This window comes from Marmota marmota, unplaced genomic scaffold (assembly GCF_001458135.2).
Source record: "Marmota marmota marmota unplaced genomic scaffold, marMar, whole genome shotgun sequence".
In the NCBI taxonomy this organism is placed as follows: domain Eukaryota; kingdom Metazoa; phylum Chordata; class Mammalia; order Rodentia; family Sciuridae; genus Marmota; species Marmota marmota.
The window spans coordinates 44,016,899-44,032,448 of record NW_026000229.1 but is presented as its reverse complement, the minus strand read 5'-3'; the positions used below and the strand labels follow the sequence as shown (position 1 = coordinate 44,032,448).

The 15,550-nt window shown below is 39.2% G+C and overlaps 1 protein-coding gene across 1 annotated transcript in view; it reads right to left on the bottom strand.

The window, feature by feature from the left end:
- Positions 1-15,550, bottom strand: part of Ryr3 (ryanodine receptor 3) — a 356,005-nt gene that overhangs the window by 308,427 nt on the left and 32,028 nt on the right. The window contains exon 3 of the mRNA XM_015480130.2: positions 6,705-6,812. Coding sequence (XP_015335616.2) covers positions 6,705-6,812 — 108 coding nt within the window. The remainder of the gene's footprint in view (positions 1-6,704; positions 6,813-15,550) is intronic.

The following is a 15,550-nucleotide window of genomic DNA, read 5'->3' as shown; positions in this document are numbered from 1 at the left end:
TTTTCCATTTTTATTATGAATTCCAGCCTTAGGAAGAGCAGGGCTGGAGATGCATAATAGTACTGGTCGGGTTTTGAAGCATTGAAAAGCTTGGAGCAAGGCACAGCTGCACACTTCTGTCATCTTATCAAGTGGAAACCTATGGCCACAGTCCATCTAGACCACACCAGAAGTAAAAGAGACTTTGAAAAGAGGAAAAGATTTTGTCTTAAAGGAAAACAGAATGAGTCCACAGATAAACCATTCTCCTAATTGCTGAACAGTGGTAAAATAAGCCGGCTGGCCAAGAATTTTTAAGTGTGCAGCCACCTCTAATTCCACAAGATCCAATGTGGGGAGCAGTAGTGTCTTTTCAAAAACTGCAGAGGCACAAAGAATGGAAATGCCCTGAGCACTCACAAGTGAAAGGCATGGTTCAGTACAAAAACAGCCGAAGTCAGTGTTCCATGCAAAAATACAGGTATATTAAATGAGTGTATGACATACCCATTCCGAGAGGTCACCGAGCTAGCGAAATCAAAAACAAAACAGTAAGTGGATATTTTAGTGTGCACAGGTCTTGCTGAAAGCTTTCAACTTATCTGAGGTACCTATGGATGTTTACTATAGAAAAAGAACACACAGTGAGTCAAGGGGGTAGATTTCCTACCAGGCGAATATTTCACATTGCTAGATGTTAGCAGTGGCAATAGAGGTAGAAGTTGATCTTTACTTCTTTTTTCTTAGTACAGTGCTGAGGTCATCAAGAGACTATAAGCAAGCAATGTGTTTTAGCCTCAGTTTGACTACAGCACTTTTGCAGAATTACATTTATATTAGAACATTGAGCAAAATAAGGCAATTTAGAACATCTTTATCTTAGAAATGCTCTAATTTATCAGTTTTTTTTTAAATATCAAAGAAGGTTTCTTACCATGAAGATAGATCTTCAAGATGGCATATTTTAACTAAAAATCGTGTCATCAAAAGTCTAGTCCAAAAATGAAATATGAGTTATCTGCACATGTATTCATAAATATCAGCTTATCAAGGAAATATTAAAATCCATTATATCAGCATAAAATTCTAAAATCATAGCAAAATGAGATATAAAACAGTAAGGAGTAGAAGGGAAAGGGTGGAGAGAAAAGACATTTAATTAATTTGCTCTGTGAGGGGAAAAACATTGAAGCCTTAGTTTTGGGGAGGAACTTCACTTATAATATTTAATTTCTCCAAAATAATGGCTGGATCTTTTAGAAAATAAATGCTACCAAAACTACAGAATACCTTTTCTTGCATAAGAAAAAAGGAATCAGGCCTCATAAAACATTAGAATTATATAACCAACACCTTGTGCCATAGGGCTGCTGTCCCAGATGACTATGGAATATTCTTTTTTGTCCACGACAAAACGGAAAATAACAAACACATTGACTCATTCTACCTAAATATATGGGAGCTGAGGTCTCAAGCAATGGCTAAAACAAACAAGTCAACATAGCCATTCAGTGATGGAGTACAGCCTATAGGCACGGGAGGAAGTGAGGTAATGACACATTCCCATTTTAACTTGGTGTATTACACCCACCACAGCCCAGGAGAGAGAACTTGTGCACTTAAGTGATGTCCTTCTTTAGAGATGGTGAAACCAAAGCCCAGAGTCTGTACGAGATGTGCCTGGGGTTACATTTCCAGTTGGTGGCAATGTTAGGACCAAACCTAAACCTGTTTCCCAGATTTGTCCCCCAAACAGGCTACCTTCCATGAGTAAATCTGTAAGATGAATGCCAACAGAGCAGGTTTTAAAGACCAGGTTTTGATGAGCTTTTACTCATAAGAGTATTCTTACCAAGAGATTTGTTTGTAGTTGGTGTGGACTACAAGCCATAGATTAAGAAACAACAACAACAAAAAACCCAGTTGCATTCAATATCAGAATGTTATTTTTATCCTGCCAGAAAGAAAGAGGCAAGGATTCTCTTGCCTTCCCATTTCTAGGGGCATTTGTGCAAAATCTCAGTCAGGGCATAGCTCAGTCTTCAAGCAAGGGGACTTCTAATTCCCCTCATCAACACCTGTTCTGCTGTTCATCACTGAGTATCATCAGGATAGAAACACCTTTGGCAGATTCTTTTTTTAAATGATGTTCTCACCTGTTGCTCAACTTTCTGTGACTTCCCAAGATGGATAAATGTCCTGAACTTGGCTGCAAGGTAAGAAATTACTGTAGTGTATCTCATGACATGTATCTTAAGCAACTTTATGAAAATATGAATGTTTATGCTTCACTGGCCATTTTGAGTTCACATGATAGCAGGCGTTAACCCCCGCCTCTTGACAGGCACTAGTATGTCATCCTCAGGAAGCAGGAACACATGACAAATGTCCCACATCATACCTGAGCATTTCTCTAGCAGCTGCGCTGTGTGTAGCATTTCTCACTCCAAAGACAAGGACGAATGAAAGGAGCCTGTAACTTACTTTAGAGATAATGGCTATTATACAAGTAATACAGGGAAATAAAGAAGAATCTCTCAGTGAGGACATTTACGATAAAGGTTCTTGTAGAAATAATATCTTTTCAGGTCACATTTTTCAATCAAGGTTAGAAGACTGACTGTATATTAGCATGCCAGATATCTTAGCTTCTACAGTCAGGCATGGATATGGATAAAACATAACATTCACATTGCACCCACAGCACTAGTTCATTTTATATATATATATATATTACACTCTCACATCAGTTTTAAAAGTCTTCATTAATGAAGTCAACTTTTAGAAACAGAATGCTCATCAGAAGGATGTAATTGGTAATTGTGTTAATCAAGGCCTTTCATTTCTGGAAGCATTATGCTAGCTCATATCAAAATCCATTGAGACTTATGTAGCCCTCCACTTAATATGCTCCTGGTCATGCAGGTCGGGATCCTCCTTCCTTATAGGCAGTTTGAATATTACTGAAGAATCTGACAGAATGAAGTAGACCAGAGAGAAATAGAAGAGCCCATGCCCACAGGCAGCTGTGGGCAATGATATCATTTAATTCTCACCCAATCATATGAGGTAGGTTGCATTTGGACCATGTGAGAGGCAAGGGAAGGGAAGAGAAATAACTTGTACCAGAGGTCACCTGGTCTTGCATAGGCTAGACTGAAAATATCTGCCTGACTCTAAAGAGATCTTCTTCCCCCCACCCCCAAATGAATGCTGCTTATTCTAACTTAAGTTATTTCTACAAGAACAGCGAATGAGGGTTTAGAGGGAAATGGTGACATCGCCAATGGATCCATGTCATGCTGAAAGGTAATGGACATTCCCATACACAGACTATGGATCCAGTCAACTGAAAAGTGACAATACTTTAATATTCATATGCAGGGATTTTCCTTGCAACCACCAGCCATGACATTGGCCACAGTGCCAAGTATCTACCCCCTGGTAATTTTCCCCAGAAGAAAATGAGACAGGATTAGACCAGAGGTAAAGTGACCCAAAGATGAGCTTAGCTAGGCAGGCTCTGAGAAGCACCAAATCCTCTTTGTCCCTGGGTCCTCCTCCTCATTTATACTCCTTTCAACATAAAGCCAGCTCCCATGTGTTCCTGGCTGGAGTTAAGGACATTTTAATAATAAAACAAAAAAATTAAAAAGAACCTCTCTGGTGTTAAATTTAGTTAAGCGCCTTTGTTTTCTTTGTTAGCAAGGGAAATTGCTGCAGAATCATAAATCCTTGCAGACTTCTATGAATGAATAAACAACTGAAGTCATTTTTAAAAAAAAAACACTCAGTTGCTACACAGCAGTGAATAGACGCACCACACAAGGGCTTATTTATGACCAGAAGTAAAAAATATTGTACCACTCAAAGCATCCCGTTTGGTGGCAGTCATCATCATTAGTGGAAGTAATACTTATTTAAAAGCAGTAAATGGCTATTTTAAAACAGAATGGAATGGCATGCAAAGGAGGCATCATCCCGTTCACACAACCCCCGGGCTTTCCAGACAATCATTATGGTCTGTCGTGTTAACTCGCTTCTCTCTCCATCTTCCCTTTTTTTTCCCCCTGCTGAATATTATCTTCTAAAACCAAGTTAAGTACTAATAGTAAATGTGCACAGTAATCACTTCAGAGAGCAAACCAATCAGACGCAAGAGATTATATGGCAAAGTACTAAAAACAGTACTTCTCATACTACAGACTGAGAGTCGAGATGGAATTTTAAGAGGATTCTAAGAGGTTCTAGTACCTGAAGCTTCTGTCTGGGTAACTATTTTGTGGAGCTGCCAATGGATTGTAAAATCATCTCAGTGAATAATGATAATAAATGTGTCAGAACAGGAAATAACTATCAGATTTTTTCCTATCTTTGGTAAAATAGCACCAAAAAGGCAATAACATGGGAAATTTCAGAGTTTGACACACTATGGTGATTGTTATCCAATGGATATTTAATAAAAATTTTATTGATCATTTATTTTGGATATGAATTTTCAGTAAGATTTAGTGTATTGCTCTCTAAACATTGTAAATTATCTAAGTCCTTGAAATATACAGCTATATTGAAAAATCTTCCACTATAACATGGATGGAGATTAAGGTAGGTCTTATTCATATGTTTTTAAAGCTAAGGATTCAAATTTCATTAAGTTGCTCTTCCCTCTATATGGGAAATGAGTTATTGCTTACTTCTCTTTAAGAGAAGCCCAGTTAAGACTATTTTTTAAAATTCTTGGCAACAAAGGAGAACAAGGAACTTCTAAGTTTGCTTTCTCATCTGTAGGACTCTCTGAACCACTCAAGCTAAACATTGGAGAAAAAGGAGTCCTTCGAAATGCACTTTTTGGACCAAACAGGATAAAACAATACCCAAGGGATAATTCTCCAGTTAGCACAGAATCTAGATCTTTCACAATTTCTAGGTTAAGGAAGTAAGGAGGTTGGGTCTACCAGACCTTATTTGATACCGAAAGTGATAATCATCACTTGATAACATCAATCAGATCTTCCTTCTGAAAGATTCCTGTACGTGATGAGTCTTTGAAAAAGGGTAATAAAAAATATATTGTTTCACTAAACTGCAAGTATTTGAGGGTGTGTAAAAAATGTGAAGAGCTGAGGTCAGTGCCAGGAAGGGGGAAATGGACCCAGATTAAGGTCAATGTTAAACGAACAAAAATCTCACTGTATTACTGCTCCAGGGGAAAGAGAAAAGCTATTTTCTGGAGACTAACTGAAGCACATTGTTTTAAATCAAAAGAGTGAAGAACCACAAACCCTTGGTGTTTAGGATCCTAGAGATCTAATTAAACATTTTAATTTTATAGGTGAGAACATTGTGGTCCAGTGAGATTAGAAGACTTGCCTAAGATCTCATTAAGAGCTGGAAAATGACCAAATTATAAAAATTGCTTTAATGGATTCTGTGGTCACTGTCTCTTCTACCACAAAGGAGACATTTCTGTATTATGTATGAGCTCATGCAAGGAAAGTAATGATAAACTGGGTTACTTGGTAACTGCAAATGGTTCCTACCCACAGGCAGGGTCCTCTCCAGAATAAGAAAATAAGATCTTCGATTACAGAACAGTGGTAAGAACTGACAGAGGATGTACTTAGTGCTGCCCACACAACAGACCTGCGGGGTCAGTGGAGGTTTGTCAGCTGATTTAATACCTAAACTGGTTCCTTGAAGGATCCAGAGGGATTATATAAGGGGAAAGAGAGGAGGAGGAAAGCTGTTCCACATGAAGGAAATAGCTGATGGGCAGGATCAGAGGTAGAAAAAAGAACTGCATGTTTGAGGCAGTGAAAGGAATTCCACTGGGTGGGACAAGTGCTGGGTGGGCTGTGGTGAGAAATGGAACAGACAGGTGCACAGGGCCCACCAAATCATAAAGGGCATTAAGTTGTGTTAAGGAATTTGGAATTTACCTGAAGGTAATGGGCAAAGGATTTTTAACACAGAAGTGTAATAATTGAATTTGCATTTTAGAAAGAAGATTGTGATTACTGAGTGAAAGCCTGAGGAGGGGGTAAGTACAGAAGGAATCAAAGCAGTTAATGGACTGCTGCAATATTTCAGAAGATAGATGAGGGAGCGTGGGAGAGTGGGGAGGGTGGAGAAAACTAGTTGGAAGAAGGAGATTTGAAATCTTGAGGCTGTAGAATTAAAGTATTTGATGATGAATAGACATAAATAAATGTGGGTCATTAGGGAATAGAAGAATCAAAATTTATTCTGAAATATCTGGCCGAAGAAATGGTAGATATGGAGCACTGTCTCTCAGTTAAACACTTAAGGACCATTTTACTCACCACCAAGAAGCAGTGAAACTATTGAGTCCTGGGCACATGTCAAAGACCGAATTCTATAGAAAATGCTCTCCAAACTCCATGTAGCCTAGTTGTTTGTGCTCTATCAGAACAGTCATAAATCCTTAGTCAGATTTTCCCATTAAAAAACCCTTCTTTGCAGTCACCCTCAATCTCAAAGTCTTCCTCAGCCTCTCCATATCCCTTGGTGGGTTCTGGGGAAGGAGAGGGAGGAGGTTCAGAGTCTTGTGCCCTGCTTAGGCACAAAGATTTACTATCTTCATATGGATCATCTCAAAGTTTCCTAAGGTTTTCTAGCTCCACACTGGATGAATGAAATTTGTAACCTGTTTTTCAACTGTGGTAAGTCCCAATCCCAATTGAGGGCATAATTCAGGTACTCACCCCTTCACCGCCATTTTCACCTGTGTTGGCAAGCATTTCCTGAAGGGCTCTGACAGAGAGGGACTGTTCCAGCACAAAATTGCAGACACAGAGATCTGGAGGAATATACTGTGGAAATAAAACCAGAGTGAAGATAGTTATTCGTATCAGTCAGGATTCAGTCACACAATCACATCTCAGAAGCAAGAGCCTATGAAGCAAAATGACAATTGGATGGATAGAAAAAGATGGCTTTTCAAATCAATCCTTAGCAAGAAGAATGAGGCAGAAAGCATCATCACAATACCAGACCTTAAACTATACTACAGAGCCATAGTAACAAAAACAGCATGGTATTGGCACCAAAACAGACATGCAGACTAATGGTACAGAATAGAGGATAGAGACAAACCTACACAAATACAGTTATCGCATACTAGACATAGGCACCATAAATATTCATTGGAGAAAAGATAGCCACAAATGGTGCTGGGAAAATTAGAAACCCATATGTAGCAAAATAAAATTAAACCCATCTCTCTCATCCTGCACAAAACACAACTCAAAGTGAATAAGAAACTTAGGAATTAGAACAGAGACCCTGCACCTAATAGAAGAAAAAGTGGGCCCAAATTTTCACCATGTTGGCTTAGGATCTGACTTCCTTAACAGGACTCCTAAAGCGCAAGAAGTAAAAAAAAAAAAAAAAAAATCAATAAATGGGATGGATTCAAACTAAAAAGCATCTTCTCAGCAAAGGAACCAATCAATAACATGAAGAGAGAGCTTACAGAATGGGAGAAAATCTTTGCCACCTGCACCTCAGATAGAGCATTAATCTCCAGGATATATAAAGAACTCAAAAAACTTAACACACAAAAAAAAAAACAACAAAAGAACGCAATCAATAAGTGGGCTAAGAAACTAAACAGACTCTTCTCAGAAGAGGATATACAACAATTGACAAATACATGAAAAAATATTCAACCTTTCTAGCACTTAGAGAAATGCAAATCAAAACTACTCTAAGATTTCATCTCCAGTCAAAATGACAATTATCAATAATATAAGCAATAATAGGTGTTGGTGAGGATGTGGGTAAAATGGTATAGTCATATATTGTTGGTGGGACTGCAAATTGGTACAACCATTCTGAAAAGCAGCATGGAGATTCCTCAGAAAACTTTGAATGGAACCATCATTTGACACAGCTACCCCATTCCTTGGTTTATATCCAGAGGACTTAATATCAGCATACTACAGTGTTGCAGCCATATTAATGTTTATAACAGCTCAATTCACAATAGCTAAACTATGAAACCAACTTAGATGCCCTTGAATAGATGAATGGATTAAAAAAGTATAGTATATATACACAATGGAATATTACTCAGCCTTAAAGAATAAAATTATGACATTTATAGGTAAATGGATGGAGCTGGAGAATATCATGCTAAGCGAAATAAGCCAACCCCCCAAAACCAAAGGCCAAATGTTTTCTCTGATATGCAGATGCCAATTCACATACGGGATGGGTAGGAAAGAATAGAGGTACTCTGGATTAGGCAGAGGGGAGTGAAGGGAGGGGAGTGGGTAAGGGGGGTAGGAAGGATAGTAGATTGAATTTGGCATCAATACCCTATGTGCATATATGATTACACAACCGGTGTGATTCTACATCATATATAACCAGAAGAATGAGAAGTTTTACTCCATATATGTATAATGTGTCAGTTTTTTTATGGCTTTTTTCTGTCGTGTATAACTAATTAGAACAAATAAAAAAATTTTGGAAAAAATAGATGGCTTCCCTTTATTCAAGTTAAGGTAAGTTTTAAGCTGGATTCCACAGGCTAAGAAGAAGAAAAGCCCCAATCTAAAGGGAACAGTGGCCAAGAGGTCAGGATCAGCCTTGAGCTAAGGCTGGTGGTGTGTTTGGGAGAACCCCCAAAGGTTCTGTGGAAGGGCCATGAGGCCAGGGTCCTCCACACCCATGTCTGAGTGGGACCAAAAGAAGAAGGTCCCTGGAATCTCATCCATTTACAAGAGGGCAGTGGACAGATCAGAATGTGGCTCTAGATCACAATTACCAAAACAGGGAATCCATCTATTTGTTGAGAAAACCTGGATGCCACAGCATTAAAACTGGCAGTAGAGGGGGTTAAAAGCTGTGTAAGTAGAGCTCTGAGCAATAAGTGTCCAGATAAGAACTAGTGACTCTACGGCAACCACTCTGATGTCATAGAATCAGCTGACGGTGGTCAGTTACTGGTATGATAACTGTGCCTATTCTGGAACCTTTCTCAACAATGGTTAAAGACCTTCTCTGAACACTGACTAATAACAGTTAACTCTGAGTGAGCACTTCCCCAGGGCAGGCACTGTTGTAAGTGCTCTGCAAAAATTAACTCATTTCATCCTTAGAACCACCCAGCAAGATAAGGACTCTTAATATTCCAGTTTATAGACAAGGAAACTAAGGCAGAGAGAATTTATGACCAGGTATTTTATTTGTCCAAGCCAGAATGACATCGGGCAGCCTATCTCAAAGTTCATGCACTTAACATTGTTCCTGCTAATAAAAATATTACAAGTTTTTTTCATGACTAGAACACTGTATATCAGGATATATTTAAACATTATACTTAAGTGCAGTGCCTGATAATGAGAAAGATACAAAGAGACATAAAACAAAATCATTGTTCCTTGGGAGCTTACAGTTCACAATACACCGCCTTTCCTGAGAACACAACACGCGATTGTCTGGCATACCAATCCATTGGCAGAATGTTGGCACCATGAGAATAGAAGGAATAAGGAATGTGGGCCAGAAATCACTGACAGCTATTCCTAACACTTCAAGACAGGTAGAGCTGTTTCCATGGAGCTCCAATTTAAAAAGCTAAAGCTAGCCTGCTACTAAGACTCAGATAACCTTTCTGACTAGGATTTTCATTTTAAAAATAAAGATAATGAAATTTGCCATCTTTAAGTTCCCTTTAATTTCCAAGCATTTGTACATTCTTCATACCTTCCCTTGTCCTTAAAAATAATGTGGTGTACCCCTGCTGGACCTGCCTTCAATACTCCTTTATTAAAGTTTTAAGACCCCTTTATTAAAGTATGAAGCCAAGGACAGTAATCCTATTGCAAAGGCTACTGGCAACTTACATTTCTACTATGGATTTGAGTGAGTACTTTTTTACTTAAGTACTTTTTTTTTAAACTCATGGTCTCTTTTTGATTAGGAACTATAAAAATAAGTCTCCCTAGAATTTTGACATTAAGGAAATTCCTCTGATTTCCTTTATTCAAATAGTTCAACCATATAACACAAGGAGGAGCACGGTCTTTATTTTGCATGTATTCTGCTTTGTTTGCAAAGTCTGTTCTTGTAGCAGGTAATTAACTCATTTGTATGGGACTTGGGTGAGCAGCAGCTGGTAATACAGGGCAAGCCTCCCACCCAGGAAGTGTTTTTGCACACATACAGCATCATTACAAAGTAGTATACAATTATATGATGGAGGATTTCCCTAAACCTTATGCTGCAAATAAGCATTACCCAACCTAAGTCTCCCCAAATGTAAGGCCATCTCAAGAGATTTCACACAGATTTTTCTACTACTCTTAGCCTGCCTGGATTTTATGTTCCCAGAATAGGAAGCATAAATGCCAGGGTCTGATCCTTTCTTCCTCCTTCACTTTATTATAGCATGTGATTTGGAGATTCTTCTATTAGGAATAACTTCAGTTAGGATTGGTACTTTAAAGGTGCTTTTGGTTTAATCAATGAATGGTCTTAACAAGACACATTTAACATTTGTGTCTAAACAATAGACAAATTCAGTCCATTCTCTTTAAGACGGAAATCTTCAGGGCTCCAAGCATTAAACTTCCTTTCTCTGAGACTGTATGGCTGTCAGTAGTCTTTCTTCCCTGTGTCTAGTTGCTTGGACCAGGGACAGGTGCTCTCTTTTCTGCCATCTTCCATTCTGATAGAGAACCACTGACAGATAACACAGACATTTGGCAGGCTATAACTGTATCTGCCCTTTCCCTCCAGGTATTCAAAGTCTCAAGGTAGTCATGACTTTACTCTTAAACAGAATGGGTACATTGAAACAGGGGGATAGTGTGCATGGGAGCACCATTTTCCAGTTTCCTAACAGTTTAGTTTCTATACCTCTAGCACCTGGCCCCTGCCTGGACTCTCTATACTTGGGATTATGGTCATGCCACTCGAACAGCAAACAGAACAATGTGTGTGCAGTGACAAGGAAGGGAACAGGACAATAGGAATATCTGGAGAAAAACAATATCCAACTAGCAACTTGTGAAATGAATGGAGTCTACAAACACTGGGCCTATTATGCCAGCTGCCATCCTTAATTAAACTCCAAAGTGGCCTGAGCTTCTACCTCCACACTCCTGATGAATGAGCAAAGGCCACTGGATCATCAAAGCCCATTTGCTTGCATCTGGGAGAGTCCCCCAGGAGGCCAGCTCACCGTCTCTGTGCTCTGGAGCCAGTGCCTCAGTCACTCTGCCTGCTGGGTGGGGGCTTGTGTTTAATGATTCTCAGCACGAAGAAAAGGGCTCTGTTGACATTTGCTCTGAAACAGCTCCTCATCACTCTCCCCAGTTCTGTCCTCACCCTGGACAAGCATTTCATTTCCAAGTGTCCTACAGGAGACCTTGAGATGCCAGGGCTCTGGGTAAGCCAGGAACCAGTATTCATTAACCCCACTACGTAGAAAATAGTAGGGGAAGGTTTATGTGTTATGCTGTGCTCCATAGCCTACATGACAGCATATTTTTCTAAGATGTACTGAACCCAAGATCATGGGAACCCAATGTCCCATTCCTGGTTATTTGACATTCCTTTATTTAGCACCCACATTGAGCACTCAGCACAGTGCTAGCCTTCAGGGAAACAAAGTGCAGAGTTGGTTACAAAGGAGGAGAACTGTCACCTCTATTATACTGTAAGCCATAATTTGGTGCATCAAAAACTATGCAAACTAAAACTAACTGTCCATTCCATGAGTTTGTGGGTTCTTTGGAAAACAGGTGCTGTGTTCTGCTTTTTGTGTCCCTGGTACACAAAACAGTAAAAGTTCCAACTCACACCTTCTTGAACAGTCTCTCTGTATCCTCTAAGACCATCCAGGTATGTGGCTGATGGTGACTATAGCTATAGACAAATTGTACCGGGTCTCCTTGTTCTTCAAGATGTTTTCTTCTTCCATTGTCGTGGGTCTCTTACTTTAGTTAAATTATCTGATTCACATACAGCCATACCCCAGTGATCCCCCTGTAAGAGCTTGATGGTATTTAGGTTAGTAAGCTTTTTCTTGTTGTGACAAAATACCTGAAAACAATCACCTTAAAGGAGAAAAGGTTTACTTTGTCTTACATTTTCAGAGGTTTTTGTCCATAGTTGCTTGGTCCTATCACTATGGGCTTATGGTGAGGCAAAACATAATGGCAGGGAGGGTGTGGTAGAACAGAGTGCTTCCTGTCTGCCATTGGGTAAGCAAAATAGAGAAAGCAAGGAATGGGCCAGGGACAAGCCATACCAGAGATAAGACATACTGTTCCAAGGCATACCCCCATACCTTCTTTCAACTAGGCTCCACTTTCTATAGTTTCCACCACCTCCCAATAGTCCTTCAATTATGAACCCACCAATGAGTTAGTCCATTAATGAGATCAGAGCCCTCATCATTATAATCACTTCCCAAAAGCCAGACACTGAACACTGTTCCAGTGGGGACATGAGCTTTTGGAAGACATGCAAGATCCAAACTATATCAACTTGAAATCAATATAGGGCATATTGTGAAGAGTGAACACCGGCATAGGACTGTTCAACAACTTACTAGTTGAATGATATCAGGCAGGGAACATAATCTCTGTGCCTCAATATTATTATTTGTAATATAGTACCTACTTTTCAGAATTAACTAAGTTTTTATGCCTAAAGTGCTTAAAATAGAGTATAATGTCTAGTAATACTAAGTGTCAGATATTATCCAATGGAGCAATGAAATTAAAATAGCAATAAGTCAAAGATTCACTTATGTAAAATAGAAACTTCAAAAATAACCTAAGAATAAGGCAACATTCCCACCCTTCAGGATTGTGTGATCTAGAGGAATGCTGGGGAAGCCGATGGACAATTTTCGAGTATGTGAGGAAACACAGTTGAAGATGGGTGAGGTAGGGGAGAAAACAAGAAAGGAGTTGATCATGTGTAAGATGTGAGGGGTAGGGAACGAGTCTACAGAAATGCGAAATGAGGGAGAAGGAGGAGGAGGCATTAGACTGAGAAGGGTCTTGAGTCCTCTTGCTAAGGAAGAGAGCAGTAGGGTGGCATTAAAGGGAGTTATGTAGGAAGTGATACAATTAAATTTGCAACTTTGAATGATCATTGCAGGTCCAGTGTAAAGAGGTCTAGACCAAGGCCAAGAGACAAATTAAGTAGGAGATTATTGCTGGAAAGTAGACAAGTGACAATGGCCTGAATTAAAGAAGTAACAGCAGGAATGCGGAGAAGGGAATGGATTTCAAGGAGAGATAGGCCTGCTGATTAATTGGATGTGGGAGATGATGAAAAATTGGAAGATGACCAGGTCTCTACTGGCTGGGTCAGAATGCAAACAGGAATCAGCAAGACTAAGTCACAGCAAGTATCAGAAGGACCATGCAGACGGCAACCACACTTGGCAAAGTACTCACTGGAATCTTTCATTTGGGCCAGCAGAAAGGTGATGAGAGAGTTGGGAACCTTGAGATGATATGGGTATTCCTGCAGATATCTTCAGAGATAGGTTGATCTGGGAGAAGAGGACAATCTGTGTGGCTTTCATACATTGACAAGAGAATTCCTGGAGTTGACCTGGATAACTACACTTCCTTTCTCATGTCCATCATGCAGTCAATAATTACTTAGCAAATGTTTGCATTCAATACATTAAAAACTGCTATAGGAACAAAGAAAAGAGGTGATTTCTATCCTCATGAAATAATAATAATAATAAAATAATAATAATTATTATTATTATAATTATTATCATTATTATTATTATTACCTATTTGAAGAGAAATCTCCTCTAACTGAGGCTTCCAGGCACTAGCAAGTATATTTAATGCTAAATTGAGAGGTTTGGTATGTAAAGTTCTGTAGGAACCCTTTCAGAGAAGTCATGATTAGAAAAGTTACCCAGGCAGGAGGTTGGTCTAAAGGGATGAACAAGATATATTCTTAACTTGAGCAAAAAGTTCCTGCACTTGGTAAGAATTCAACTTTTTGTTTAATGAATGATTGAGATAGGAGAATCATTTTTTCCATGTTCTGTACTGTATAAATTCTTTCCTTTCCATTTAAAATTCCATTAATTGAGGCAGTGTTTTTAAGTTATGGGACTTACGTATACTCGCCTGCCTTTGCTTTTTTTTTTTTTACCCAACTTCTCAAAGAAAAGATCACAACCACAAAGATATTGTGAATGAGAAAAAATGGTGAGCAAGGAAAGGAGAAAGTACTGGATAACTCTACTTCCTGACCTTTCTGCCTATATCTCCCATCCCACTCCCAGGACTGAGCCACGAGACAGACGCTGTCGATGTGGTATTACGGTGTAAGAGTGGTGTCCCCTTCTCTGTGGTTTCACTTTACTCAATTTTCATTGTCTGTGGTCAAATGTGGTCTCAAATTATTAAGTGGAAATTTCTAGAAATGAACTATTCATAAGTTTTAAATACCTGTTATTTTAGTATGTTTCTACAATTGTTCTATTATTATTGTTAATCCTCACTGAGCCTAATTTATAAATTAAGTTTTATCATAGGTAGGTATGTACAAGAAAAACATAAGAAAGTTCTATACTAGCCTGTTTCAGGAATCCACAGGAAGTCCTGAAACATATTTTTAGAAGATAAGGGGAGACCACTGTATCTGTTGATGGTATCTACGGATCAGCCCTATTGCAATGGGTGCATGCTTGCAAGCTGAAATTAAGTCCAATGTTAATGACCTGGGGATAGGGAATGATTGTGCACAAGAAACCAGAACTAAGCAAGCAGAGCTGGGGCTGGAAGAAGCGAATCTCCCATTCATGGACCGTCAAGATAGTTACTGGGATGTTCTTAGGCAACACATGTTATGGACACATCCAATCAGAGACAGGTCTGAAGCTAAGTAACACACTGGGACAGGCCTCATGTCCTCCTCTGGGGTTCCATGCAAATAGGGATGGGGCAGTGACAATATTGATTGGATTGTGTAGCAATCAAAATTTAAGCCAGAATGTCGTAATATTTTGGATCTTCCATCTTTATTTTACTTGTATTACTCTCCAGTGTTCCATAGACTTTTTTTAAAAAAAAAAACTGCCATGTTGCAATATATTACTTTAAAGAAAAAAATTTGGTAAGCAAACAAGCCAGAACACCAAAAGTAATATACTTCTGCATGGCTACCAGGATGGTAAAAATCATTATCAAGATAGCAGAACATGAAGGGGGTCAAAATTGGGGTTCTTTTACCAGCCACCAAAAAGATGACTCTACTCAGAAGCCATCCTTGAAACTTGTGCATTTTATTAAGGGAAAAAGTGTTTCAATTGTCCCCTGCTACAGTTTGTCTGTGGTTTGTCTCCCAGGGGTTCATATGTTGGAAACTTGGTTCCCAAGGTGGTGATATGAGAGGTGATGGACCCTCACAGAGCTGAAACCTAGTGGGAGGGGGTTGAGGTCCCTGGGATCCTGCCCTAGGAAGGGATTTACATAGTTCTTATGGAACCCCAGTTCACACACAAATAGGTTGTTATAAAAGAGAAAGACTGCACCCCCCCCCCCCC